A 27,928-nucleotide genomic window follows, 5' to 3' on the forward strand; every position below is an offset into this window, starting at 1 on the left:
GTTTCTAAGCATTCATCTGATGTATAGGGATATAATTTGTTTAATTTAGGAAAATATACCATTGGATCCTCAGGAATAAACATTAAATATAAATCAAATGGAAGTCTAAGACACAAAAAGAAAAAAAGGAGGGGAAAAAAGAGAATGTGGAAAAAGAAAAGATTATTAAGCAGAGATGTAAAAATCCTCAGGTCTATCCCGAGAGGCAACCAATATTCAGAAACGTCTCCTCCCCAAGCCCAGGGTGACAGTCCAAGGCTGTCCTCGGAATAGGACAGGAATACTGAATTAAAACGGAAAATGTCTCTTAGCAGGCCCTAGTTTTAATATATTTTGCTCCTTTATTAGAAATATAAACAGATGATTACTTGTCTTTTTATTTGTCTTTTTGCATTTTTTTTAACAAATACTTTTTGGTAGCTTGTCTGGGTTATATTTTGACTCATAAAATAACCTTCCCAATTTGGCCCTGCACAGGTCAAACGTCTCCAGAAGCTCCCTTCCCCGAGTTTATTCCGCCAACTTGCGAACATCTGCCGTCATCAACCTCTGATTACAAAAAAAGTCCCTTTCCGGCTTCAGAATTTCCAACTGGTTTCGAAGGGGGACCCCAACGATTCCCTGTTCAGCCCCAGAGCTACTCTGGAACCGAAGGAGGGCGTCCAAGCGCTGGCCCTTCGGCCAGAGGGGCCTAGGCTTTGTCCTTGAGCTTCTCCAGGTGGTCTCTGAGCTCTTTGGGGGCGCCCACGCCCACGTCCTGGCACCCCCACTGGATGTCCTCTTCGGTCCCCCCGAGGATGGAGTTCACGGTGGGACAGCTGTCGTCGGCGGGGATGGTGGTGAAGGTGGTGAACTTCACCTTTTTCCTCTTGGAGGTGGGTGAGTGCAGGGGCTCAAGCTTCTGGTCCCTGGCCGGTCTGTCCCCGGAGTCGGCGGGCCTGGGGACCTGGCTGTGCCCGTGCTTTTGGGAACCTCCGTTGAGCAGGAGGCGGTCGCTCTCGTCTATGACGGTCGTGTGCTCGTCCTGCCGGGGGGACCCGTCGCCCACGTCCTCCAGGAGCTCCGCCTCGTTGCCCAGCCACACCCAGTCGTGCGAGTGGGTCACGGAGGCCTGGCCTTCCAGGGGCGCCTGCTTGTGCCTGTACTTGAGGGCAAAGGTGGCGCAGTTGATGAGGAAGACGAGGATGGCCAGGCAGAAGACCCCCAGCAGGGCGTACATGCCGATCTCCAGGTCGCTCAGGCCGCGGGGCGCCTGCACCAGGTCGCCGGCCCCCGGCGCGCCCCCCGCCCGCGGCAGGTCCACCTGCGCCGGGAAGTTGGCGAAGTCGATGGGGATGGTCTGCAGCTGACCCTCGCCCACCAGCCGGGCCCCGTCCAGCCGGCTGTTCTTGCCCACCTTGTTGTCCAGCAGCGACTTGGCCGTGGGGCTGCCCCTCCGGGGGGCCCCGTCCTCGCGCTCCGCGGAGGAGCTGCCGGACCAGGGCCCCTCCTGGCCCTTCTGGCGCCGGCCGCTGGCGTGGTTCTTCATCTCGGCCTCCTCGTAGGCCCCGCCGGGGCTGGAGTCGGCGTCGTTCTGGCCGAACTTGACCCTGACAGTGCCGACGCCCACGGCCAGGACGCTCTTGCGTTTGGATTTCTGGCAAGCCTCCGCGATGGTCAGGTCCACTCGGACCAGGGGTCCCTGGCCTTCCCCTTCGGCCATGACAACGGGCCACCTGGGCGACCGGGGCTGGGGGACGGACACGACGGCCTCGTCCAGGGACGTGGCGGTCAGGGTGAAGTCCTTGGTGTCGTAGATGTCCAGGGGTGTCACTGAGCCATCACTGAACTGGAGCCAAGTGCTGGCCACGGCTTCCTGCGGGGAGAGGGGCAGTTAGAAAGCCACGGGGGAGGCGAGAGGCGGCAGATGCCTCTTCTCCGGGGGTCGCGCCTGCCCCCATTCTAGAACGGGACCCAAAGACTTAGGGGCAGGACTTAAAATCCAGACCTGGTGGCTGATGAACCTGGGGAAAAAAAAATCCAGGTTTTATATCAAGATCCGAGAATCACCTTAATGGAAACAAGAACCAATGTAGACAGGCAGTGACAGCTCCAGTGTAATCCTTACCCAGGGAAAAGACTCCATAAAAAGCCCTCACTGAATTTAGGCTCCATTGAATTTATTACCAGTGACGTCACTTGAGCACGTCTGCTGGGTCTTCACAGTATCCTACTCCTCACTCTGATGTCCCCGCCCCCCCATCAGAACCCTTGTGATGACATTGAGTTCAGTATGTTCCCTTCTCAGCATAATCCATGGTAATCTGTCCATCTCAAGATCCTTAATCACATCTGCAAAGTCCCCTTTGACATATGAGGTGCCGTATTCACAGGGTCTAGGAATCACACGTGGCCGTCTATGGTGCACCATTATTCCACCTACCACGGGGGTGATGGTAGCTAAGGTGTCCACAGTGCTTCCTGGGTACCAGCCACTCTTCTATGTGGTTTTCATTATGAACTCATATAATCACCACCACAGTATACAAGGTACAGACTATTATCTATATTTCTCATTCTGCAGGTGAGTAGACTGGACCACAGGGGGGACCCGAGGCTCACCCAAGTTTCCACCGCTAAGTGACAGAGCCGGGTTTGAGTCCAGCCAGTTCATCTCGAGCCTTAAGCACGGTGGCTAGTCAGTCTCCTGGCTGCCTTTGACTCTGAGGCCACTGACCAGGCCAGGGATTGAAGGAAACAATTGTGATGTGTCTGGAATTCTTCCCTGTCCTCTAAGAACAGGCATTGAGTGGTCCAATTTTCATTCATCTGATCATTTCAGGGACATGTATTAAAAGCCTTTTCTGTGTCAGGCCGTGTGCCAGACACTGAGTAGTCTTGGACAGAAGACTGACAGAGAGTAAACAATACACGGCTGTTTATTGTGGCAGACTGGGATGTTTCCTGGAGCTGGGCTGGGATGTTAGTTCTGCATAAGTTTGATGTGCTAAGTTTTTAATTTTTTTTGGCTGTGTCACATTACTTGTGGGATCTTAGTTCCCCGACCAGGGATTAAACCTGGGCCCTCAGCAGCAAAAGCATAGAGTCCTAAGCACTGGACCGCAAGGGAATTCCCTAAGTTTTACTTTTTTTTTTTTTTTTTTTTTTGCGTTACGCGGGCCTCTCATTGTTGTGGCCTCTCCCGTTGCGGAACACAGGCTCTGGACGTGCAGGCTCAGCAGCCATGGCTCACGGGCCCAGCCACTCCACGGCATGTGGGATCTTCCTGGACCGGGGCACAAACCCGTGTCCCCTGCATCGGCAGGTGGACCCTCAACCACTGCGCCACCAGGGAAGCCCCCTAAGTTTTACTTTTTAATGTACAGTTCAATGTACAGGGAGGAAGGAAGGTGACTGGAGGTTAGGAGGGAGATGGGTTGGCCCTGGCTGTGAAATGGCCAGGATAGCTCCTGCTGGACAATGTGCTGGATGTTATGAAGGTGAAGCAGGAGCTAATGGAACCCCAGGGGTCTGTTGTGGGCAAAGGATCCTGTGTTTCCTCTAATCCTGGCCTCTGGACACCATGGCAAAGGGCAGAGGGTTTGAAGTGGGAGTTTTGAATTAAATACATGGATCCACTATTTCCCCGGGAACATTTTTCTTTAAACCAATTCTTCTGGGCCTCAGTTTCCCCAAATGAAAGTGGGAATGTGAATACCTAAACCATAGGGTCTGGGATGGACATCTATTTGGCCTGACCAGTTTCCATTCCTCCTTTCCGATGGGGGCTAGAACACTAATTTTCCTTTCAGAACCATGCCTTTTCTCCATTCAGAGTTTGAGGAGTATGGGTGGGAGGGACTGGCCTCTCCAGTTCCAGAGGTGGGCATATGTCCAAGGTCTAGCCAATCAGAACATTTTACTACCCTTTTCACAGTGATTGGCTCAGAAAGAGGCACATGACCCAAACCAGCCAATGGGACATGACCTCTGGGCTTTTGTTGGAATTAGAGCAGAATTTATTTCCCCTGGCACTACTGAGTTGGGATGCAAGCTGGAATGGAAAGAGAGAGAGAGAGAGAGAGAGAGAGAGAGAGAGAGAGAGAGAGAGAGAGAGAGAATCTTAAGAGCATGTCCCAACAACAAAGAAGACTGGCTAAGTATAAACTAGTAAAAAAAAAGTAGGTAAAAATATACAAATAAGAGATGCAAATTCCCAGGAATCAGAAATGAAAAGAGAAGGCATACTAGAGTGGTACAAATAGGTAACTGTTACTGAGACAGCTTGAGGGCGTGCAGAACTGCTCAGAAGACCCACCAGCCAGTGGCTGGGATGGTGATGCCCACCTAGGCATGTGTCAGATTGGGGTGAAATCTTTTATGTAAAGCCGGGACTCCTCTCCACACATGGGGGTGAGAAAGCCTACCCACTGGGCCAGAGGAACATCAGTGATGCTTGTCTGTGCGCTGAGCACTGGGTGCGAAAATGTCTCCCTTGGAAATCAGAACCTCACCCCTTCCCCAGGAGTGGGGAGTCTGAAGTTATAACACCTGATGGTGAAGGAGCTGCAAGACGTTTACTTGAAACTGGACCCATACACATGCAAAACTGCATAGGAATTCCTCAGGAACGATTTAAAACAAAGCAACCACAGCTCAAGAGGTGCTCATGATAAAAAAATTACAATCCCTAGGAGGGAAGGCTCTACTATGAGAGAAAACCATAAAAATCTCACATAGAAAGATCAGCAGATGAAGGATTTGAGATAATAAAACAAATGAAAAAGACTATAAAATAAAACGAAGCAACAACAAAGATAAGCCGAAAAAAATAGTTAAAGAGAGTAAAAAGGAGTAGAAGCTACACTGAAAGAGTGGGAGTCACTGGAAAAAGAAGAGGTAGCTGTGGAAAGAACCACACAGAACTTCTAGGCATGAAAAATACTCTGGTTGAAATTAATTACTCAGTGGATAGTTTGAACAGCAGATTAGACATGGCTGAGGAGAGAATTAGTGTAATGGGAGACTGAGCCAAGAAACTTACCCAGAATGTAACCACAGGAATATAAAGAGATGAAACATATGAAAGAAAGGTGGAAAGAAATGAGAAAGAGAATGAGAATGACCAATGGTTTTCTGTTAGGAGTTCCAGAAGCAAAGAATATGGGAGAACTTCAATAGTCAAAGAAATAAGGGCTGGACATTTTCCAGAATTGAGGACAAGTGCTAATAATAAAAATGAAGGTTTCTGATGACACCACTGGAGCATCTGGATCTAGCTTTACCTGAAGATGCAAATGCTTGGACATGAACTGATAAACTCTGACGTCTGACTCAACCAGCCCGAGTTAGGCCTCTGTCACTTGTAAGGAAAAGCCCAGACTATCACCAGCTTCCTGTTAGGAGTGAGTGAGAATGTTCATGAAATCTAAAGATGGTGTGTGCTCGCTGTTGGCACCTGCCCACTTTCCTACAATACCTGCCTGCTTAACTTTCAGCTGTCAAGCCCGCAAGGTGGTTTTGCCTGAGGGCATTCTGGCCTCTGGAACCCATGTGGTCATGCCCGTAGCCAGAAATGCTGAGAAATTAACACCCTCCAGAAGCAGCCCTCCACTAAGGGCTGACGGGAGGTGTGATAAATATCCCAGCTTCCTTGACCTCGGCACAATGACTCTCCAGCCTTTTCTACACTGGCTGACGGTTTCCCCAGGAGACCCAGGCTCCAGTAGCCCACAGTGGTGGCTGAGTTGGCAACACACACTCTTGGCTGTCTTCCCTTCCTTCCCTCACTTCCCGACGCCCTCCTGGTGTTCCCTTCACTGCCCACATGAAGTCCTTGTACGCGGATCCTCATCTCAGGCTCAGTTTTTTGGGGAATCAAAGCTAAGACACGACTGGTTCAGGAATTTTCCTCACCGCCCTCCTCTCCCTTAGCTTCATCAACTTACAAATCTACAATCGGACAGGCCCTCTTCTAAAGCCTCAGTCGAATGCATTCATGCTGGCGGAGACCTCATTTCATTTCACTAGCCTAGGTTTCTTTAGCACTAATAGGGCACAGAGGAGTATAATGCAACTGCCCTCATAGTCACGGCATAGCCATCTTTCAGATTTTGTATTTCAAAGTTGGAAATATCAGGAACAAGGGGCCAGCCTTCCACACTCCAAGGGCTGAGATAAAACATTGTTAACGCAGCATGCAAGTTCATCTTGGCTGACTTTTCGCCTTGAGTTCATTTTTCTTCATCAACTCTAGACGGAGAATGAACTTAACATCAAACAAGCCCCCCTGAATGGCAGGCAATCCGAATTAAGCCCTCAGAACCTCACGGGCTTGCCAACCTCCATCTCCATCATCCCTGCTGTGTGATTGAGACCAAGCCTTCCATTAGCTCATGACAGCGAGGTTGGAACATAGGGGTTGTTCTCAGGAGAAGCCAACGCAATTCCCCAAAGATGAGAAGTTCTGAAATACTTAAACTAACACACATCCAGGCATGATTTAGAGCTCCTATTCTTTCAAGAGTCATGTCTGCAGATTGAATGAACTCCATCCATAGATCCCCTTAGGCAGCGCCGGGGCACTCCAATTACCATCAGCCAATGAAGACAGATGGGTGAAGCTGGATACTGATGGGTGGCCTTGCCCCATGCCAGGGAGGTGGCAATGTCAGTTATCCCCTGATTAATTACCAGTTTTCAGCAAATAGCTTCATGCTTTCTGCTTTGTCTCCCCACTTTGCTTGTTCTGCTCTTTCTAAACCAGCAAGTGCCATGCCAGTTTCCTGCCCCCAGGAGAGGTGAGCAGAGGTTCCAGCACTGGGAGCCGGACCAGGATGGGAACCTACTCCAGGTCCCTGCTGATGATGCTCTGGAACCATACCAGGGAGCAATGCACAGCATTTCTAGAATGGTCCACCCTAGTCCTTGGAACCTGGAACGTAACGAGATGTCCCCCCCCCATGATGATGTTATATGCACAGTTGAAGTTAGGGAGAGCTGCCTGGCTGAGCTGGGGGCGTCTGGTGTAGTCACAGGAGCCTTTGGAAGCAGAGGGGTTTCTCTGGCTGGTGGCAGAGGGAAAGTCAGAGGTTGAAAGCACGAGAAGAACTCAACGCACTGTTACTGGCTCTGAAGATGATGGCGGGGGGTGGGGGGGCGGTGTGGGCAGAGAGAAGGGAGCAGAGAGAGGCTCCCAGGCAGCAGCTAGCAAAGAAACAGAAACCTCAGGCATTCAGCTGCACAGAGCTGGATTCTGCCAACCACACCAGTGAGTGCAGGAGCAGATTCTTCCCCAGAGCATCCTGATAAGAGGCTTTGCTCTCAGCCTGTGAACCCAGGAGCATGGCACCCAGCTGAGCCCACCTGGACTCCTGAGCTGCAGAACTGTGAACGATAGTGGTTGTTGTCTTAAGCTGCTAGGCTTCTGACAGTTCGTTGCACAGATGACTAATCCATCCCTGTGCACGGGGTACCACTATTCTGGTTCATCACAGACCCCACTTCTTGGATGATGTAACCACGTGCATTTTACACAGCCCGAATCACTCCATCCTGGAATGTGGTTTGGCCACCCTGTCCCCATTCCTCCCACCTCCCTCCCCTTTGGCTGAATCAGGTGTGGCAACCAGCCTTGCTCTCCTCGACCTCTGGCATCCAGGCCCCTACCTGTTTGGGGGTTCGCAGCAGCTCCTCAGCTGTGGCCACAGCCGTGACGGCCTTGCTGTTCTCTGTGCTGGGGTGAAGGGTGACAGACAGCCCAGCCACGAACTGGATGGCCAGGTCTGTCACCGAGACTTTGTCATCTAACACGGTTACTGTCTTCTCGGCCAGGATGGAGTCAGACAATGGGGACAGCACCTGGGCAGGACACAAGATAAATCTGTCACACCTGCTTCTGGATGTTGGAACCTTTCCCTCCATCCTAAACAGGGTCCAGAATATAGTGTGAAGGAGCCACACATCTACTTCACTATATACACTAGCCCATACTGGGCCTTTGTGAGAATCAGATAGAGTCACCCCTCCCCTGAGACACTTTAGCTCTATCTTTTGGAAAATGGACATAAAAATTAAAATCCATTTTGTCTTTAAAAAAATTAATTAATTAATTAATTAATTTCTGGCTACGTTGGGTCTTTGTTGCTTCGTTTGGGCTTTCTCTAGTTGCAGCGAGCAGGGGCTATCTTCGTTGCGGAGTACAGGCTCTAGGCGCGTGGGCTTAGCAGTTGTGGCTCACGGGCTCTAGAGCGCAGGCTCAGTAGTTGTGTCGCACGGGCTTAGTTGCTTCACAGCATGTGGGATCTTCCCGGACCAGGGATCGAAGCCGTGTCCCCTATACCGGCAGGCAGCTTCTTAACCACTGCGCTGCAAGGGAAGCCCTCCATTCTGTCTTTGAAAGGAAATGACCCTCCCCATTTAGATGAGGCTCTCTTGCGTACCACACAACCTGGTCAACCGTACACGACAATCCTGCTGCCGGGACCCATGAAGAGTCGCACACAAACTGACTCTGCACAGTCCGAATCCCATTCTAGGTGAATTATGGAATCAACTGGAGACCTGAATTATAAATAGCTTACTCTCCCTTCGGGCCCCCAGCACAATGTGTCCTCTGCTGAAATATTACTTTCTGCCTCATCTCATAAACCACATGTAGGACCTGAGATGTCTCAGGTGAAATGGTAGAAACGTATCTATCATTTCTACCTGGGGTGGTTGTGAAAGGATCCAGAATGACATTCCAGAAAGGTGGAGTCACACACACGACTCTCTGTAAGACAGATAACCAGCAAGGACCTACTGTATAGCACAGGGAAAGCTACTCAATACTCTGTGATCACCTATATGAGAAAAGAATCGGAAAAAGAATGGATATATGTATATGTATAACTGAATCACTGTGCTGTACACCTGAAACTAACACAACATTGTAAATCAACTATACTTCAGTAAAATTAAAAAACAAACAAACAAAAAACCAAAAAGGTGGAGTCAGTAGGGTGGGACTTCATGGGTTGACTGAAAGGCTCTCATGCCCTGTCACCTGTCCTGATATCCCACCATTCTATACATTTCCTTGAGCAAAAGAGGCAGTAGGATTTTTTTTTTTTTTTTTTTTTTTTTGCGGTACGCGGGCCTCTCACTGTTGTGGCCTCTCCCATTGCAGACCACAGGCTCCAGACGCACAGGCTCAGCGGCCATGGCTCACGGGCCCAGCCGCTCCGCGGCATGTGGGATCTTCCCAGACCGGGGCATGAACCCGTGTCCCCTGCATCTGCAGGCAGACTCTCAACCACTGCGCCACCAGGGAAGCCCGAGGCAGTAGAATTTTGAAGAGAGTTTGTCGCATGACTATATGACAGAATGACAGACTGACCTAAGGAAAGAAGGGAGGAAAGGAATAAGGGACGCATCCTTCTTTGGTCGCTGGCAAGAGCAGTGCAGAGATGGGAGAAGGTTCTAAGCGGGTGTAGGAGGTGCGCATCTGGAAAGGGGGCACTGAGGGTGGAGGAGAGGGGTCAGGATGGGGCGGGTTGGGCGGTGGGAATGGAGCATATGCAGCAGTGAGGGGGTCGTACCGGTGCTGAGGGGTGTGGCCACCACCTTCTCAATTCTGTCTGAAAGGAGCTTGGGGCTCAAAGAGCTGGCCCAGGCTCACCTTTCGAGGGCCCCAGGATGTCATCATGAGGACAAGGAATTGCCCATGAGGACCCGCTCATCTAGTGAGCCTCCCCCGGGGCTGGGTACCACCTTCAGTGATGGGCGTGCAGAAGTTCCCAGCTCCGGCTTCCTACCTGGATGGTTGTCATGCCAACCTCCCTCCCGACCAGGATCCTGCTGTCCTGGAGAGTGGCCACATGGGGTTCCTCCAGCTTCATGAAGTCTGCAACCAGGTGGGTGATGTCGAACTGCCAGTCGGGACTGAGCAGGTGGCTTGGCCGGCCCCAGGGGCTGGCGCCCTCAGACACAAACTGAGTGAGGACCCGCACGGTGGCGTGCTGGTACTGCAGGGCGCAGCCTCGGCCCCGCCGCCCCTCCTCCTCTTCATCCTCGCTGTCTCGCGTGGGCCTGGTGGGAAAAGGGAAGAGGCTCTCAGGTCAGGGGATGCGATCCAAGGGGCTCTCGAGTCACGAGGCAGGTGCCGCCGTCAAACTACAAGAGACAGCATCCCGGGCAGGAGCCTCAGGACCACACAGGAGCACCAGCTCTATCTCCGGGCAGCACAAAGGGTGAAACACCTCTCTCTCTCTCTCTCTCTCTCTCTCTCTCTCTTTTGTTTAATAATGCAAAGAAGCAAGCTTTATTGTACTTGTCAAAGGAGGAAGGTAAGACTTAATTGAGAAGAAAATGTGAATATCTCTCTCCACTAAACAGCATGACCCAAAGGATTTCTCCACATCCTATCTCTCCTAATATATGTAAGCCACAAAAAATCCCATCTCTCTTTTGAAGACATTTATTGACAAATAAAAGATAGAAGAACTAATATTTACTAAACCTACACTGTCCACAAAGTAGCAGAGAACCATGCATGGCTATTTACAACTTAATTTCAATGAAGAAAATTAAGCAAATCAAAACACTAAATTTCTCAGTCACTCCATAACCCCTTGTGCTAGTGGCTACCATGCTGGACATTGTGAGTCTAGAACATTCCACCACTGTAGAAAGGTCTATTGGGCAGAGTGGTTATGATGCTCTTGAGATGTGTCTATCCTAAGCTCTGCATGGATGGACTCTTTTAATCTCATAACACCATGAGGCAAAAGTGTAATTATTCTTATGTCCAGATGAGGAAACTGAGGCAGAGAGATTGGGTGGCTGGCCCAAACTCACAAAGCAAGAAAGTAGCTGAGCTTGGATTTGAACCCAGCAAGTGTCAGTTCTGCCTTCTTCAGGGAGACGGAACGAACCCATATCTTGTCCACTCGTGACCACTAAATGGTCTGAAGTCTTGGCTGGAGTCATGGCTTTCCTCTTCGTCAGGACAAATGCCTTCAAGTTTACCCTGTAGAAATGGATTCGCCATTTCACTGTTCCATGTATCCATCTTGAGATGGACTCCAGTTGCTCCTTAAAAATCAAGACCCTGGTGCCTGGGAGACTGTCAGGAAAATAGTCCTGGTGGTTTAAGATGGGAGATTCCATACAGGAAACCGGAATTCAACAACAACTCTTATTTAGCTAAACTGAGGGCCACAGAGCTGAGAAAACAAGACCCCAAACTCCTACATGAGACAATCCAGTCAGAATAAATTAGAGGCTTTTGTTTAGGTTTAAGAGGAGACAGCAACCCCATGGTCCAGTATAAATGCAAGTAGACTTTACCCAATATTTTGATATGCATAGAGCTTTTCAAGTTTATAGATATTCATCTAGCACAGAAAAAGGATTCACCGTTTTGCTTAGAGAAAATAAACCCAAACAAATTGCCTGGGGGTGGAGGGCCTAGAAAATCGTGTTACTTCTGTGGCTTCATTCTGGAGGGGCCACTTGCAGGAGACAGTTTACTAGGAGCCTGTGTAGACTGCAAATGACTGGATCTCATGCTGACCCAGCTGCTCAGCAGCCTTCCTGCCTGGCTGGGTTACCCTGGGCCTTGGTTTCCCCAGAGGGTTGTTGTTAGGCTGTAGGCATGTATGTGTTGCATCATGTAATCACCATGGTAACAGCATCACCTACTCTGCACTGGGCCCTGCATTGGCTCCTTTAGCGTTAAGGTCAGTATCCACAGCCTTTGCCATCACAGCTCTGATGCATCTCCCTGTCCCGGGTTTACCTCTTAGTGGCCACGATGGGGACCCTCCAGCCTTTAATCTGGCTCAGCTCCGTGTCAGAGACGTCGATCTGCAGGGGCAGCCGGGGCACCCACACGGTGATGTGCAGGGGGGCACTCAGGTGCTGGTACGTGAAGTTCACCACTGTGTCCACCTTGCCTTTCATCTCTTTGCCATTGACAAAGACGTAGTCGCAGCGGTCGGACACCTGCCAAGACAGAGAGGGCATGGAGGAGGAGAAGTTCCTGGGGCCCTGGAGACCACTCTTCTGCCATTTGTCCTTTTCTCTAGCAAAGCACGCATGCTTGATCTAGGTTCCCCTCAATGCAGAGCCTGAGACAAGGATTCAGTGCGGTTGGTTTACTTGGGAGGTGACCCCAGGGAAGGGGGACCAGGGAGCAGACTGAGGGAATCAGAGAAATATGAAAAGTTGGTAGAAAGGTACATCTTTGCATTTGCTGCTGTGACCATCAGGCTCCATTTCTCTGGGCCTCATGGAAAGCATACAGAATTGTCCACCTGCAATATGAGAGGCAGGAATATTATCTACCAGCTCCTCTCCTGTCTCTCTTTGAGTGAGGGCTGCTGTGTGAGTTAACTTCCCCACACTTTTAGGCTGAGACACAGGCCCTGGGATGGAAAGCAGAAGCAGATTGAGAGAAGCAGCAATCACCAAGTGAATTTGAGCCTGCACAGAACTGCAGCTGGGACTGAACTCTGGGTGGACCCAGGGAATGTGATTTGGGCACCAGAGGTGTCTGTTCTCCAGGCTGATGTCTGCTCAGAAGATGAGCCACACCCACGTCCCACCCCATCCAGCCTCTCAGGATCTAAAGGGCTTGTACCGTCTTTCTCTCTAGCAGGGCTCTTCCAGTTCCTACACTCTCTGTTCCAATCACACACAGCTCTGATGGCTCCCCATCAGGAGAACACTCAGGCCTTCGCACATGTAGTTCCCTTTCCCTGGGAACACCCTTCCCTCCCTGTTTGCAGCACCTCCCCTGAGGCCCTAGGATTGTTTGTGTATCTGTACCGTTACTGTTCATCCTGTGAACAGCAGAATCTCATTAGTGATGACCAACTTATGTTTCCTTCCCCTGAATTCCCTCCTTTCACTATTCCCATTTCTAGAAGATCATGGACTCAGGAAAGAGACAAGACAGAGCACAAAGGAAAACAAACACAGATACAAAGAAAATAAAAGTCTTCAAGCATCTAGATTTTGTGTTCCAATGCCTAAACCCTTAGTAAGATGCATCTATTTACAGCCCCACGGATGTTGTCATATGGCAAAGAAACAGCTGGAGGATGCCCGTGCCCCTTGGTAGGAGGCTTGGTAGGAGGCTGCTAGGAGCAGAGTGCACAGGGGTGGGACCACTCTGAATGATAATGGGCGTGCCCTAGGAACTGTGAACAGAATCCTTGAGCACTAGAAGCCCCCTCCCAAAGGCCTTGATAGTAGTTAAATTTCCTAGAAATTAGCCTTGGATGATGTTTCGTTGCCATAATGAATTGAAAACTGAAAAGATAAATCAAGTTGGGTTATAGAGAAACATGACCCATCTTGCATAGCCAAGTTTATGGGATGGGATTTACACTAGCCCCATGTGTAAATTCACACTTTCAACTGCAAAACTGTAAAATCCTCGAAGGCGGTAAGTACATCTTTTTCTTCTTTGATCTCTTGGTTCCTCATACCAGCTGCTCATGAAGTGGGAGCTCAGCAAAGTGGATACTGAATGGATGAATGGATGGATATATGAATGGATGGATAAATGGATGGATGGATGGATGGATAAATGGATGGATAGATGGATGAATGGGTGGGTGGATGGATGGATGCATGAATGGGTGGATAAATGGATGAGTGGATGGATAGATGGATGAGTGGATGGATAGATGGATGAATGGGTGAGTGAATGGATGGATGGATGGATAAATGGATGGACAGATGGATGGATGGACAGACGGATAAATGGATGAGTGGATGGATAGATGGATAGATGGATGAGTGGGTGGGTGGATGGATGGATGGATGTATGGAAGGACGGATAGATGGACATCTGGATGGATGCCTGAACACGGCCCTTTCTTCATGGGGTACTTGCTTCAAGACAACCAAACAAAGATCTTGGGGCGAAGGAGATACGGTGAAAGACCAAGATAAGATGGAGCCAAGAGCAGTGGAAACACAAGAAGTTAATTTGAAAACTTTCAGAAAGCTCGAGAGCAGTGTTTCCTAACCTTTTAGGAGTCATGAACTCCTTTGAGAATACACATAAAGCTAATTCTTGCCATAGAAATGCATATACACACAGTTTTGTGTAGCATTTCAGAGTTAATGAAGTCACACATGGACTCTTCACCCAGCATTTACCACACTAAGCTGTAATTACCAATTTGCTTATCTGTCTCCCATCCAGGTTATATACGCTGGAAGGAGCAGCATTTCCTTCGGGGGGGTCTATGGCCCCGGTTAAATAACATCCAGTGCTGAGCAAAGAACTCTTGTGATCGCACTCTCTTTCCCCAGCTTCTAGGAACTATGGATGGGTACTCTGGGCCCAATTTTCATCTTCAGCTCACACTGCTCTTTGGAGCGGCAGGTGGAGAGGGCTGGGCTGAGAGAATTTCCTCCATCTGCTGGGGACAGTGGCAGGGGGCGGTTGGGAGGGGAACACATGGATGGATCTTCTCGCTCATGGTCAAGAGTGGTTTAAAAATGTGTACATACTGATTAAGAGTGGAAACCAATTTCCGTCCCTGTCCCAGATTTGTCATTAGCATGTAAACACTGTCCTGGATCTGGGCAGGCATTAGCATAATAGCCAAGCAAGAGTTATATCAGTAATCACTTCTTTAATCAATGTTGTAATTTACAGACCATTGACTTTCCTCATTTATTACCTTTCTGAGCTCGGGTGGGAAGGAACCTGGCTGCTCCAGAATACATAAATAATTAAGAGGAACGCCAAGGGTATGAAGTGGAGGGGCATGATAGAGCCATTGTCACTGTTATTCCTGAAGGTGCCATAAATGTCTGGGCAAGTCTCAGGATGCATCCATCATTTCCTAAGTGGCTAGCAGTGGGAACCATGGTATCATAAAACGAGCTTGCTCATCTGCAAAAAAGGAACCCAAAACCCCTACGAGCATCTTTCCAGCCCCTTGGCTCCATTTCTGGGAATCTTTTTCCTCTCTCATTGTGGGTGGGCTGCCCACGGAGAAAACTGCCGGCTGGTTCCTGCTCACTCTGACATTCAAACTCTCCCTTCTGAATGCACGGTGGCCATGGAACCAACCACTGATGTCTGCTTTTAAGGACTTGGAGGGGCTAGGGTGGGTTCTGGTTGAGTGACCTATGGTCAGCTGACACCTTCTGTTGTCACTCAGGCCTTGGTGACTTCCTGAGGACATTGCCTGCTTCTGAGGGGAGAAGCCGGGGACCACTTTCCATGAAGAAAGCAAAAGGCTTCTGTGGGTCAGACATCGACATCCAATGTGATTTTTGTCTGGATGCCCTCGGCCAAGCGGGTTCTCAAATTTGACGAGCATCAGAGGAGGCTTGTCAAGTGTCCACAGACTGTTGGGCCCACTCCTAAAGTCCCAGGTTGAGCAGGTCTGGGCCGGGGGGGGCCATATTTGCACTTCTAACAAGTTCCTGGGAGACGCTGATGCTTCAGGTCTGGGGACCACAATTAGAGACTCACTCCTTGAAATAATGAAACTGCTCCTTCTTCTGTGTTTCCATGGCAGCTTAAATATCCTGTCTTAGCCCTTTGGGGCTGCAATAACAGAATACCCAGAGACGGGGCCGGGGGCTTAAACCACAGTCATTTATTTCTCACAGTCTGGAGGCTGGGAAGTCCAATATCAAGGCGCCGTCAGAGTCTGTGTCTGGTGAGGGCCCATTCCTGGCTCACAGATGGCTGTCTTCTCTCTGTGTCCTCACTTGGTGGAAGGGGTGAGGGAGCTCTCTGGAGCCTCTTATAAAAGCACTAATTTATTCATGAAAGCTCCGCCCTCGTGGCCTAATCACCTCCCTAAACCCCTGCCTCCAAACACTCTTAAACACTGGGGTTTAAAATCTCAACATAGGTATTTGGGGAGTGTCACACAAACGTTCAGTCCATGTATACTCCTGTCATTACTGTAATCATTTAGCTCTGATGCTTTAAATACCACCTCTGTGCTAATGACTCCCCACAGCCGACCTCCAGTGAAGGAGGAGTGCTTATCCGACCACAAAGGGCTTATTCAACATCTCTACTTGGCTCTCTAATTAGCATTTCCAACTTAATATGCTCAGAAATCTAACTCTAATAGGTTTTGCCTCTTCGGAGACTAGGGGTTGAGAATAGAAATTAAGTTCAAATACAGAAAAACGATTTACATTTCTTGCACACCTGAGTGTGTGTACCTGCTCTGTTAACATAAACGATCAAATGCTCTTACACTGTACTCATGCCTTCTTTTACATCTGCCATGTGCTTTCCCCATTGTTCTCACCCTCGGTCCTTTCTGGAGCTCTGGACAGCCATCAGGATCCCATTTTAGAGATGAGAAAACTGAGGCTCACTGAGGTTGCAGCTTGCCCAAGGTGGAGAAGAGGGGTGAAGAATAGAACCGGTTTATGACAGTCAGTGCAGGATTTGATCAGACTGTTTCAGTCGTGTTGTCTTAACAGATAATATCCTGAGATTGTGGCCTTGGAAATCGCCCTTCCTGTCATGTGAGTCTTAGGGTCTTTTCCATTCCTGTGGGCTGGGGGACCAGGGAGAGGGGCCCCGAGAGAGCCCACTGGCCGCTGACTCTGGCGTGGACCAGCTCAGGTCCTTTCCGCCAGTTGCCCTGGCCCTCGTTCTCTTGGCCCATTCCCAAAGCAGCCCATTCAGGCCGGAACATTGCACATCTGGTCAGGGAACAGATACTACATGCTACCTGGAACTTAGGAGAGTTTAACAGAGGGACTCTTTACAAAGGTGTGGGTAGGGTTGAAGGAAACCAGCAAGAGATGGCAAAGCCCAGCAGAGACAGAGGTCGGGGTGGTGGATTGAATAGCATTCTCCAAAATCCATGCTCATCCAGGACCTCCGAGTAGGACCTGATTTGGAAAGAGGGTCTCTGCAGATGTAATTAGCTAAAATGAGGTGATACCAGCCTAGGGTGGGCCCTTAAAGGGCTGGTGTCTGTGCCCAGCTTGGGCACTGTCCCTGCTCGAGAGGCCTGCCCACCTTGGCAGAAAATGCAGCCAATGTCAACTCACAACCGTGCTGCAAGGGGCCCAGAGGAATAAAGCAGACCGACCTCAGTTTCCCCACCCTCCAGTGCCTGGGGGTGCCTCCCCCTGCCTCCAGCCTCGTGGGAACCCTGAGGATGACTGGGATGTAATCTACAAAGGTTGGCCTCCCAGAGCAGGGTGGGAGAAGTGCAGAGGGGTCTGGAGGGACAAACAGCATATCCAACACAGAGACCTCTTCTCTAACCTTTCCCGTCTTCTTTTTTTGGGGGGAGGGCACACCGCGAGGCGTGTGGGATCTTAGTTCCCCACCAAGGATCAAACCAGAGCCCCCTGCATTGGAAGCTTGGAGTCTTAACCACTGGACCTCCAGGGAAGTCCCCCATTTCCCAGCTTCTTAATCTGGGACTAACGTTTAAAAATTTTTGTGAATTGTGGCCCCCTTTATTTTATTTTATTTTATTTTTTTTGCGGTACGCAGAATCACTCACACACTAAGGTGTCAATTTGTCAATTTCCTTGCCAATTATCCTAGTGCTTTTTGCTGAGTAATTTGTCATTTTATTTTATTATTTTTTATTGGAGTATAGTTGCTTTACAGTGTGGTGTTAGTTTCTGCCGCACAGCGAAGTGACTCAGCCACACACATACACAGATCCCCTCCCTCTTGGACCTCCCTCGGCCGATCACAGGACCCCTCTCCTCCAGGGGGAGCTCAGGGCAGAGTCTTGCTGGGAGATCTCAGGCTCTTCCACTTCTTCTCGTCCTTTGCTTCCATCAGAGCAAGTCACTGCTTTGGCTAATGTCACCAAGGGGAACCTGCTCCTGGCTGGGGCAGGAGCAGGCCTCTTCTCTAACCTGGGACAAGTTAAGAAATGGAAGAAAGGCCCTGGGACAGGGGGACAGGGACAGGGTCGGTAGTAAAGAGCAAGGCCCTGGGGTGGGAAGGGAGTAGCCTCCACTCCAGGCACCCAGTCCTCTTCCCTGTGGCCCCAGCCCTAGTTGCATTTGGGGATCCTTTCCTCCCTCACGTTAGTCCAGAGGTCTGGATGAATCTCTGCCTCCAGTCTCCAAAGCAGGGTCATGTGATGACGATCTAAGCCAATCAGAGCTTCACATTTCTCTGGTCACAGTGGTTGGCTCAGGGGTGAACACGTGACTTAAGCTGGTACAACTGGAGGGAATCTCAGGAATTTTTCAGGTGAGACTAGACAAAAGATACTTGCTCTTTTCTGCTGGAATGCTCCATGTAAAGAGATGCTTTTGTAGCCGCCTGTAGCCACCTTGGGACAGTATGGCTCATCTGAGATGTCAGTGAGCACAGAGGATACTGAACCAAGAGAAAGAGAGCCAGAAATAAAATACTGATTGATAACTTCATGTGAGCTCCTGGATTCAGCCATTCCTGAAGCCAGAGTTGCTTACTGTACAGAAATAGAAGCCAAAAACAACCCTCCCTTTTTTGCTTACCTCAGTTTGAGGCACGTTGTCTGTTAACCAAAATCATGCTCTCAGATAGAAGAGGCAAGCTCTGCTGCACCAGCCCAGACCCTCCCCATCAACATCTCAGAAAGGAGGACAAGAGGAGACAGGTAAAAAGGCACAGGTGTCACTAGGCTGACACTGCATGGTGATTTTTAATCCTCTGAGAGCTCGTGGAAAGGAGAGTGAGAGTAAACGCGGAATAACGTAACTGAATTCCAGCTCAGATACAGTGGATATTTGTTATTTTTGCTACCCAACACCCACTCATCTTATTTTTGGTTACAGTTTTTAGGTGTTTTGAGGGGAATCTCCCTAGATCCTCATGCTCAATCCTTGTGCTTCAATGGTCTTGACTTCAGCTACACAGTGGGGTGTACTCATAACATCACACTGCCCTTGGCCACAGGGATTGGTCCAGGAATGGTCACATGACACTGTCTAGCCCAATAACAGGAAGTCCAAGGATTTCTTTTCTTTTTTTTTTTTTGTCTCCCTCCCACCCTCCCTATCCCACCCCTCCAGGCGGTCATCCAAGGATTTCTGATGGAGTGAAAGTACCATCTCATTTCTGGGAAGCTGTGGACATAAGACCTCTGGGGACCACATATAAAGAGTCAAAGGCAGAGCTTAGAGGGGCAGAGAAATTGATTTCTGAATCCACCTGTGCCCTAGACATTTAAATAATAAGACAGTTTCTCCCCTTACTTATTAAGCCAATTTGGGAGTCTTCATCATTCAACAACCACATCATCCTTGAGAAAGATATGATGAACCATTGGGAGGTTGGCATATGATGTTGCCTGAGACCAAATCCTTGTTCTCAGATGGATTTCAGGTGAGAGGTCAAAGCAGGGCAGAAATGTTAATATCTGGCAGGAGAAAAAGCTAACACAGGAGGAGAACTGTTTTCTAGATCTAAATTTGTCCCAAGGCCAACCAGATATGCGATTCCAGTCTGGACTTCTCTGCCCTGTGCTTCATGGAGCTGGCCAGAGACTTTTCTTCAATGCAAGAGCCGTCTACGCCCAGTTGCAGGACCCCCAGGGCTTCAAAACCTCTGTTCTCAGTTAAACAAATCCAGATGGACTTCCCTTGGCTCGAGTAAAATCTGACTCATAAATAAATGGTCTTATCTTTTACAAAAGTCTTTTATTAGAGCACAGTATTCTTGGGAGCTTAAGACAGATTAGTTGGCAGAGGTTTTCTCACTTGTGGTCCACGAAGTGATGGTGTCTTAGATTCGACAACATACAGTGTTTTCCATAACCACCTAATGATTCATTCAACAAAGATGTATTGGCCTTTTTCTAGGTACCGTTCCAGTACTGGGGACGTGGCAACAAACAGAACATGTCCCCTGCCCTCATGGAGCCTGGCATGGAGGGAACAGACAATAACAGATAAGTGTATTACAGGTGGTGACGAGGACCGCAAAGGAAATGCAACAGGTGCTGTGCTAGGGCGTGGCCTGGGCGTAAAGGTTTAAGCTGTATCCAGCTTAACCTGCTCTTTCTTGGCCAGTCCCAAGCATTAATTTCCGCCTATCAACCTAGGGATGAATGCATGGCTCAGTTCCTACCAGCTGCAGGCTCTGGGTCTTTGCTTCCCAAAGAACGTCTGTGATGATGGAAATGTCCTACACCTGTGCATCCAATGCCCTACCTGTGCACTGTCCAACATGGTAGCCATGAGACACCTGTGTGGCCAGTCTCACCCTCTCTCTGAGGGTGACAACCACAAATGTCTCCAAACATTGCCAAATCCCCTGGCAGAGATACGATCACCCCAGGGAGAGAACACCAGATCTAGGTCTACCTGGATAGTAAGAAGAGCTAACCAAATGCATCGTCCTACATGCTTTACTTTTATAACTATGTTAAAACTCGCAACAATCTTATGAGGTTGGTATGAGTATTACCCATTTTGCAGATGAATAAACTGAGGCTTGAAGAACTTGTCTGTGGCAGAGTGCAAGCTCTTAGACACACTATTTCAACTGCTGGAGGGAATTTTGGTGCTACAAGGAACTTTCATGGAAGGAACTTCCCTGCTTTACACTGGAGACCCCCAGCTCAGAACTGGGGCACAACTGGGCAGTGTCACTCAGCCTAGCCTGATGCCCGGGACTCCTTTGCTGTTCTTGACTTTCTCTCATTCTTAGAACCAAATGGCTCTTGAGGATAAAGACCTTTTGGCTTTTCTTCCAGAGCCTGTTTGATATGAAAAGCAAAAATGAGCAGCTCTCTTCCCTCCTTGGGAAAGAATTTGCCCATTTTCCTACTGGGCGAGGGAGTGTTGCTCACAGTGGGAATCAATCTCAGGGACTCTTTAAAAACTTCAGGCTGTTATGAAAGAACTTAGCTCTCTCAAGGACTCAGAGCTGTGGAATCAATAGTAAATTCAGCAGGGAGAAAGCTTTGTGCTGAGGGGAGCCATTGCACAGGGAAAAATGACTGTTGCTTACGTGAGGTTGCTTTCCGCGTACTAGAACTCCTTTGGTCAGCAGGGGAAGCAGGGCCCTGTGGTTGCCCATATACATTATTTTTAGCTCTGCACTGGAATCCATTAGCTGGAACTGTGCCCTGGAGGTCAGACAGGCTGCACCGGAAATTCAATAAATGAGCTTTCTTTAATGATGTTTTAAATCTCGGCATCCCCACTCTGTCAGGGGGAGTGCCTAGCCTCTACGGCCTCAGGAGCTTTGGGGAAAGCACAGGCAGGGCTGCAGGCCAGGGTAGGAGCCACCCAGGAAGTACAGGGTGGGGTAACCTAGTGTCAGCCTGGTTAGGATGGGGGGCTGGAGAGAGCACTGTGAAAATCAGGGATACACAGTCAATAGCAGGCATTGATAGTCATTATTTTCCCTGCCACCAACTGGCCCAAACGCCTCCTCCTCGGAGACCTATCCAGAGTCACCCTTTACGCCCAGGCCACGCCCTAGCACAGCACCTGTTGCATTTCCTTTGCGGTCCTCGTCACCACCTGTAATACGCTCATCTGTTATTGTCTGTTCCCTCCATGCCAGGCTCCATGAGGGCAGGGGACATGTTCTGTTTGTTGCCACGTCCCCAATACTGGAATGGTACCTAGAAAAAGGCCAATACGTCTTTGTTGAATGAATCATTAGGTGGTTATGGAAAATACTGTATGTTGTCGAATCTAAGACACCATTACTTCGTGGACCACAAGTGAGAAAACCTCTGCCAACTAATCTTTGCCGTGCCATCAACTGTATGGCTCATCTATATTTCAAGGATGTTCACGTGTGGATGAATGTGTACAGTAAGGACGCTATGACGGTGGTTACTTGGATGCTGCACGTGCTTGTCCCTGTTACGTATCTTCCCTCCCCGTGTGGTTCCTGGGCTTCTGTTGGGCACATCACTACCCATCTCTGGGCTGTTGCTTTTTCATTCCTTGAACATCAATCAGTACAGACGCTGATGTTCGCAGGTCTCTCCACTCACACGTTATTACTCCTGTTGACCTAAACACCGAACACGCTGCCAACCAGACCCCTCTTCACTTGCAGTTCCTTCACGCCCCACACTGATGTAGCTTCATTTCCCAAATGCCCACCAGTCGGGGATATTCATGAAGCATCGCAAGGTGAGAGGAGGGAAAAGGCAGAAATGTGTACCTCATCTCTGCAAACAAACCAGGACAGAAAAACCCTTCTCTGTGTGTGTTTATATATAAACACACACACAGAAGGGTTTCAGGTGTTAGTTTCAGGTGTACAGCAAAGTGATTCAATTATACATGTATATACAAATCTCTTCTTCTTCAGATTAGTTGTGTTGTGTTAGTTTGTTAGTGTTAGTTGTGTTGTGTTAGTTTGTGTTAGTTTCAGGTGTACAGCAAAGTGATTCAATTATACATGTATATACAAATCTCTTCTTCTTCAGATTAGTTGTGTTAGTTTGTTAGTGTTAGTTGTGTTGTGTTAGTTTGTGTTAGTTTCAGGTGTACAGCAAAGTGATTCCATTATACATGTATATACAAATCTCTTCTCTTTCAGATTAATTTCCATTATAGGTTACTACACGATATTGAATATAGCTCCCTGTGCTATACAATAGGTACTTGTTTATCCATTTTATACATAGTCGTGTGGAACTGTTAATCCCAAACTCCTAATTTATCCCCCCCGTCCCCCTTGCTAACTGCAAGTTTGTCTTCTGTGTCTGTGAGTCTGTTTCTGTTCTGTTTCACAAGTTCGTTTGATCTGCCAATTTTAAAAGTCCATGATTAAAAAAAATAGTTTGTATGATATGATCCCATTCTCATAAAATTACATCTCTCTACATGGTTATCCATAAAGTGGCAAAAGAGATTTTGTACAAAATGTTCGTTAAACTTCTTTAGTAAGAGACCACATACTGTATGATTCCATTTATATGAAATGCCCCAAAAAAGGCAAACCCATAAAGACAGAAAGAAGATTAGTGTTTGCCCAGGGCTAGGGGTGGGAATGAAGATGAACAGAAAATGGGGTGACAAAAGTATTCCAAAACTGGGTCATGGTGATGGTTACCCAGCTCAATAAATTTCCTAAAGTGTCGCTGAATCATACACTGGAAATAAGCTGCATCCAGTTCTAATTTTTAAATAACACTGTGCTTACCACACAAAATACACCTGTAGACGGCCGGTCTGTAAACCCTGGCTTACCTAATAGGGTCATCAAGGGGATTACCTGACTCAGAGTTAAGTCCATTCCGTGTGTTGGCTTCTAGGTTAAGTCCTTTACTTGATAATTGAAACTCATGAATCCTCACAATGACCTTTTGAATTAGGTATGTGATTGTCCCCATGTTACACTGGAGGACACTCAGGACTAGAGGGAATATATGAATCGCCCAAGACTGCATAGCTTGGAAACGGCAAAGCCAAGAAGAACTTGCTGGAAGGAACTGCCCAGGATCCCCTTGTGTTTCTCAACATCTTACAAACAGAGACTCGACTGTCTTTGTCTGAATGGTCTTTTCAAGGATGTTTATATGGTGAGAAGCCTCAGGAGAGAGAGACAGAATCCCCTTCTGGAGCAAAAGGCAGGCAAGCTTGTGGCTCAACAGAGCAGAGATACTGTCTCGGTCCAGGAGAAGGCAAGGCAGGCTTTTTGCCTATCTTAGCTCAGGCTGCGACAGCAAAATACCACAGGCTGGGGGCCTAAACAACAGACATTTATTTCCCATAGTTCTGGAGGTGGGGAAGTCCAGGATCAACGTGCAGGCACGGTCGAGTTTTGCTAAAAGCCCTTTTCCTGGCTTTCAGACAGCCGCCTTCTTGTGGTGGCCTTACATGGCGGAGAGAGGGCAGGCTCTGGTCTCTTCCTCTTTTGACAGCACTAATCCCATCATCCTCAGGACCTCACCTAAACCTAATCACCTCCCAAAGCCCTGTCCCTAGTGCCATCTCATGGGGGATTGAAGCTTCAACACGTGAACTGTGGGAACACACAAACATTCAGTCCCTAACACTGCCCGTTAAAAAAGACTTGGGTTCCTGAAGCCCAGGGTTCCTCTTTTGGAACAGAGACCACAGCTCATGCAGTGTGGCAAAACCCTGGGGGACTGGAGCTTAGATGAAGGAAGATGCAGATGCACTGGCTGCCCTTTAGCCCTTTGACTCTGACCCAGGAGTCTCGTGTCTTCTGCCAGCAAACTGTGACAGGTTGATGTGTCAACCTGCACGTAGGGTGGAATCTCAGAGCCTTCAGAGGACTTTCCAGAGCTCAGGTCTGTCTAAGTCCCAAACCCTATGAGCCTGTTGGAGGGTAGGCATGTATTAGGGGCCAATTCCCTCCCCCTTTCTTCTCACCATGGCACCCTAAGCTGTACCAAACTAGCTCTTCAAGTATCCTTCACCTTGTCAGACCGCGAACCACAGGCTGTGTCTGAGTCCTGGGAAACGGGGTTCCCGTGTGCCTGCTCAGACATCCTTCCTTGGCTTCTGCTGACTCGAGACTTCCCCTTGCTTTGTCAACAGCCAGGGGTATTGACTCAGAATTCATTTCGGGGGGTGGTTTTTAGCTTGAATACATTCATTTCCCTAAAGATACTAATTACATTCCTGGAAATACTAGTAATGGGCTCCATGTCAAACCTATTTAAGAACAGCTCAGGGCAGTTTTGTGTACAACTGCAGTGAAATTTCTTTTTGGGTTTTCGTAAGCTGAAAGATGGACCTCTAGAAAAGTCATCAGCGCCGGAGGTGTCCTTTCAAAGGGTCACACTTATCAAGGGTCCTGGCCCTTCGGGGGATTGCACATCAGTAATAAATGCAAATGATCAGCAGGGACCTGGTATGTGACCACGGCTGGTCCAAACCAAGTGCCTTTTCACCTTCCCCTCCTACCAAAGTTACTTTTCAGCCACAGGAAAGAGATCCCAGCCAGAAGCAGAGCAGAGGTCCCTCAGAGCAGTGGTTCTCAATGCGGGTGATTTTGTCTACCAGGGGACATTTAGTGTCTGGAGACATGTTTATTTGTCACCACTTGGAGTGCTATGGGCATCTACTGGGAAGAATCCAAAGATGCTTCTAAACAACCTACAGTGTGTGGGACAGTCCCCATAACAAAGAATTAGCTGGCGCAAAATATTAAGCGCGGTAAGGTTGCAAAATCCTGCCTCCGAGCTCAGAACTTTGCTGTCCAATGCAGCACCCACGAGCCACACGTGGCTCTGGACCACTTGAAATGGGGCTGTGATGGAGGTGTATTCTAACACACACTGATTGGAAAGACAGTGCCAAAAAATATGAAACGTCCTATTAATCATTTTTACATTGACTACATGTTGAAATAAGCTTTTAAATATAATGGGTTAAACATATGCCGTTAAAAAATCAGATTCACCTGTTTTGTTTTGTTTTTTTCTTTTTCTGAATGTGACTCGAGAGGATTTAAGTTACCTGCGTGGCTCACGTTGTGCTTCTGTTGGACAGTGTTGTTTAGAACTTCTTCCACCTCCCCCCCGCCCACACAGGCTTTTTGGGTCTTCTGTAAAGCACTCTGGGCTCAGGGCTACCTTCTGCCCATAAATCACTTTTGGGTTAGTTACAAAAAATAGTCCCTTCTTTGAGACGACACTCCTAACAGGCAAAAAATGACGGTCACAGGATATTGTTGGGACGCTTTACTGTGACCTACTGGAAGGTCAGTGTAACAATTTAGACTGTGTGAACATGGCACCAAGTGCAGTGGACAATCTTGGCGGTGCTGGTTGCCATGTGTCCATGCTGGGGGTGGAGTTTGCAGAGAAGGATTTATTCCACCACAATCCTCCCCTTCAACGGTCTGTAAGGTTCTCTTCCATGCACACATGTTGTTTTTAACCCCAGAGAGAAGACTCTGATTGCTATCTGTCAGACTTGATTTGGGGGGCAGGGATGGGGAAACATTATCTGGATGCTTTCTTTTGGATGTTTATGTTTTTTTCTGGGTATGTTCCTATTGATTTAAAAAAATATAGAGAAAGACCAAACAGTTAATTTCTAGTTTGGAAAAACCCTCACTGTCTTATTCTCTGAGCAAGTATTGTGGGTACATGATCATGGTACATGTTGGTGGGAAAGACCAAAAATTAGGGTCCTTCCCGCAAGACACTTAGTTTCCAGAGCAGGGATTTCTCTAGGCCAGCTTTTTCTTGGAAGGGCCAAATGGTAACTATTTCAGACTTGCAGGCCATATGGTCTCTGTGGAAACTACTCAAAAGCAGCCACAGACAATATGGAAATAAATTTGAAAGAACAAAATTTTGCCATTTGCAGCAACATGGATGGAGGGCATGATGCTAAGTGAAGTAAGTCAGACAGAGACAAATACTGTGTGATACCACTCATATGTGGAATCTAAAAAATACAACAAACTAGTGAATATGATGAAAAAGAAGCAGACGTGCAGATATAGAGAACAAACTAGTGGTTACCAGTGGGGAGAGGGCAGGGGCAATATAGAGGTAGAGGGAGAAAAACAGGATTGTTAGGGGACTATATGAAACCATGTGGGCTTCCCTGGTGGTGCAGTTGTTAAGAATCCGCCTGCCAATTCAGGGGACACAGGTTCGAGCCCTGGCCCGGGAAGATCCCACATGCCGCAGAGCAACTAAGCCCGCGAGCCACAACTACTGAGCCCACATGCCACAACTACTGAAGCCCTCGTGCCTAGAGCCCATGCTCAGCAACAAGAGAAGCCACCGCAGTGGGAAGCCCGCAGACCGCAAAGAAGAGTAGCCTCTGCTCGCCGCAACTAGAGAAAGCCCGTGCACAGCAACGAAGACCCAACACAGCCCCCAAAAAATAAATAAATAAATTTATATAAAAAAAAGAAATCATGTGTGAAACTTTTGAAAATTGTAAAGCATTATAGAATTTAAAGAATCATTCAATAAAAATTTTAAAAAAAGAAATAGATTTGAGTGATCATATTCCAATAAAACTTTATTTATAAAGCAGGTGGTGGGCTGAATTTGTCCCAAAGTTCATAATTTTCCCTATAGAGCAGTCATGGCTGCCCCATGGGCCAGACCCATCCATGCTGCTGATGTATTTTATATTTTATTTTTTTCCCGCCGTAGTTTTTTTTTTTTTAAATTACCTTTGATTGCCAACTTTGAAAAACAAGGTGACTTACCAAATTTGCAGCTTCTCTTGAAGGCGTAGCAATCCTAAATTCACATTTATACACTCCACAACTGACAGGAGTTGACTACTGCTACCCTTCTAGAAATGGGTTTGTCTCATTTACCACTTCATTCACTTAAATTACCTGCTTGGTTACTGTAGGTATTGGGGGTTTGACCCATAGTCCATAGCTTTCTTGATGACAGCTAGGTTGGCATGATGTCAAATTAAGAGATGATGGAAATGGGAAAGTTTAGTAAAGCCACCGGAAGAGTTGTGTACATAAACCTACCAGCTGAACCTCTTATTTCACCAGGCTAAACTCTCTTAGTGAATGGGAGGCCCCCATGAAGTTTCCACCAGTTCAATCCAGATGGCTAATGGAATCACTTACTTTGAACTTTTTTTGGCCATGCCTCTTGGCTTATGGGATCTTAGTTCCCCGACCAGGGATCGAACCCATGCCCTCGGCAGTGAAAGCGCCAAGTCCTAACCACTGGACCACCAGGGAAATCCCTGGAATCACTTACTTTGATGACTTCCTCATCTGTGGACTTGCATTCCACTGACTCCGAGATATCCGTCACGGCACTGTTCTCCTCCACGGAGACCACCCTGATGGGCATGGCAACTGTCTTTCCCGTGAGAATGGCGGTGTTCAGAATCTCGGTGTCCTGCCGGAAGAACCAGACACAGCTGGGTCAAGGGAGCTATTCAGTTCTCTCCGACCCTAGGGGAAGCCTTCCAAGGTGTGTGCCAGGCTGTCTTTGTTTAGACAAGACATGCAGCACTTACCTTAGGGACCTGGGCAAAGGAGTCA

The 27,928-nt window shown here is 48.3% G+C and overlaps 1 protein-coding gene across 1 annotated transcript in view; it reads right to left on the reverse strand.

Moving 5' to 3' along the window:
- Positions 1-370: 370 nt before the first annotated feature.
- The window catches only part of TMEM132C (transmembrane protein 132C), a gene marked incomplete at its 5' end in the record, with an annotated part of 378,847 nt that continues 351,289 nt past the window's right edge, over positions 371-27,928 (reverse strand). The window contains 5 exons of the mRNA XM_079717718.1: positions 371-1,855; positions 7,648-7,839; positions 9,777-10,050; positions 11,762-11,967; positions 27,639-27,782. Coding sequence (XP_079573844.1) covers positions 692-1,855; positions 7,648-7,839; positions 9,777-10,050; positions 11,762-11,967; positions 27,639-27,782 — 1,980 coding nt within the window. The 3' untranslated portion in view covers positions 371-691. The remainder of the gene's footprint in view (positions 1,856-7,647; positions 7,840-9,776; positions 10,051-11,761; positions 11,968-27,638; positions 27,783-27,928) is intronic.

This window comes from Hyperoodon ampullatus (assembly GCF_949752795.1).
Source record: "Hyperoodon ampullatus genome assembly, chromosome: 13".
NCBI lineage: Eukaryota > Metazoa > Chordata > Mammalia > Artiodactyla > Ziphiidae > Hyperoodon > Hyperoodon ampullatus.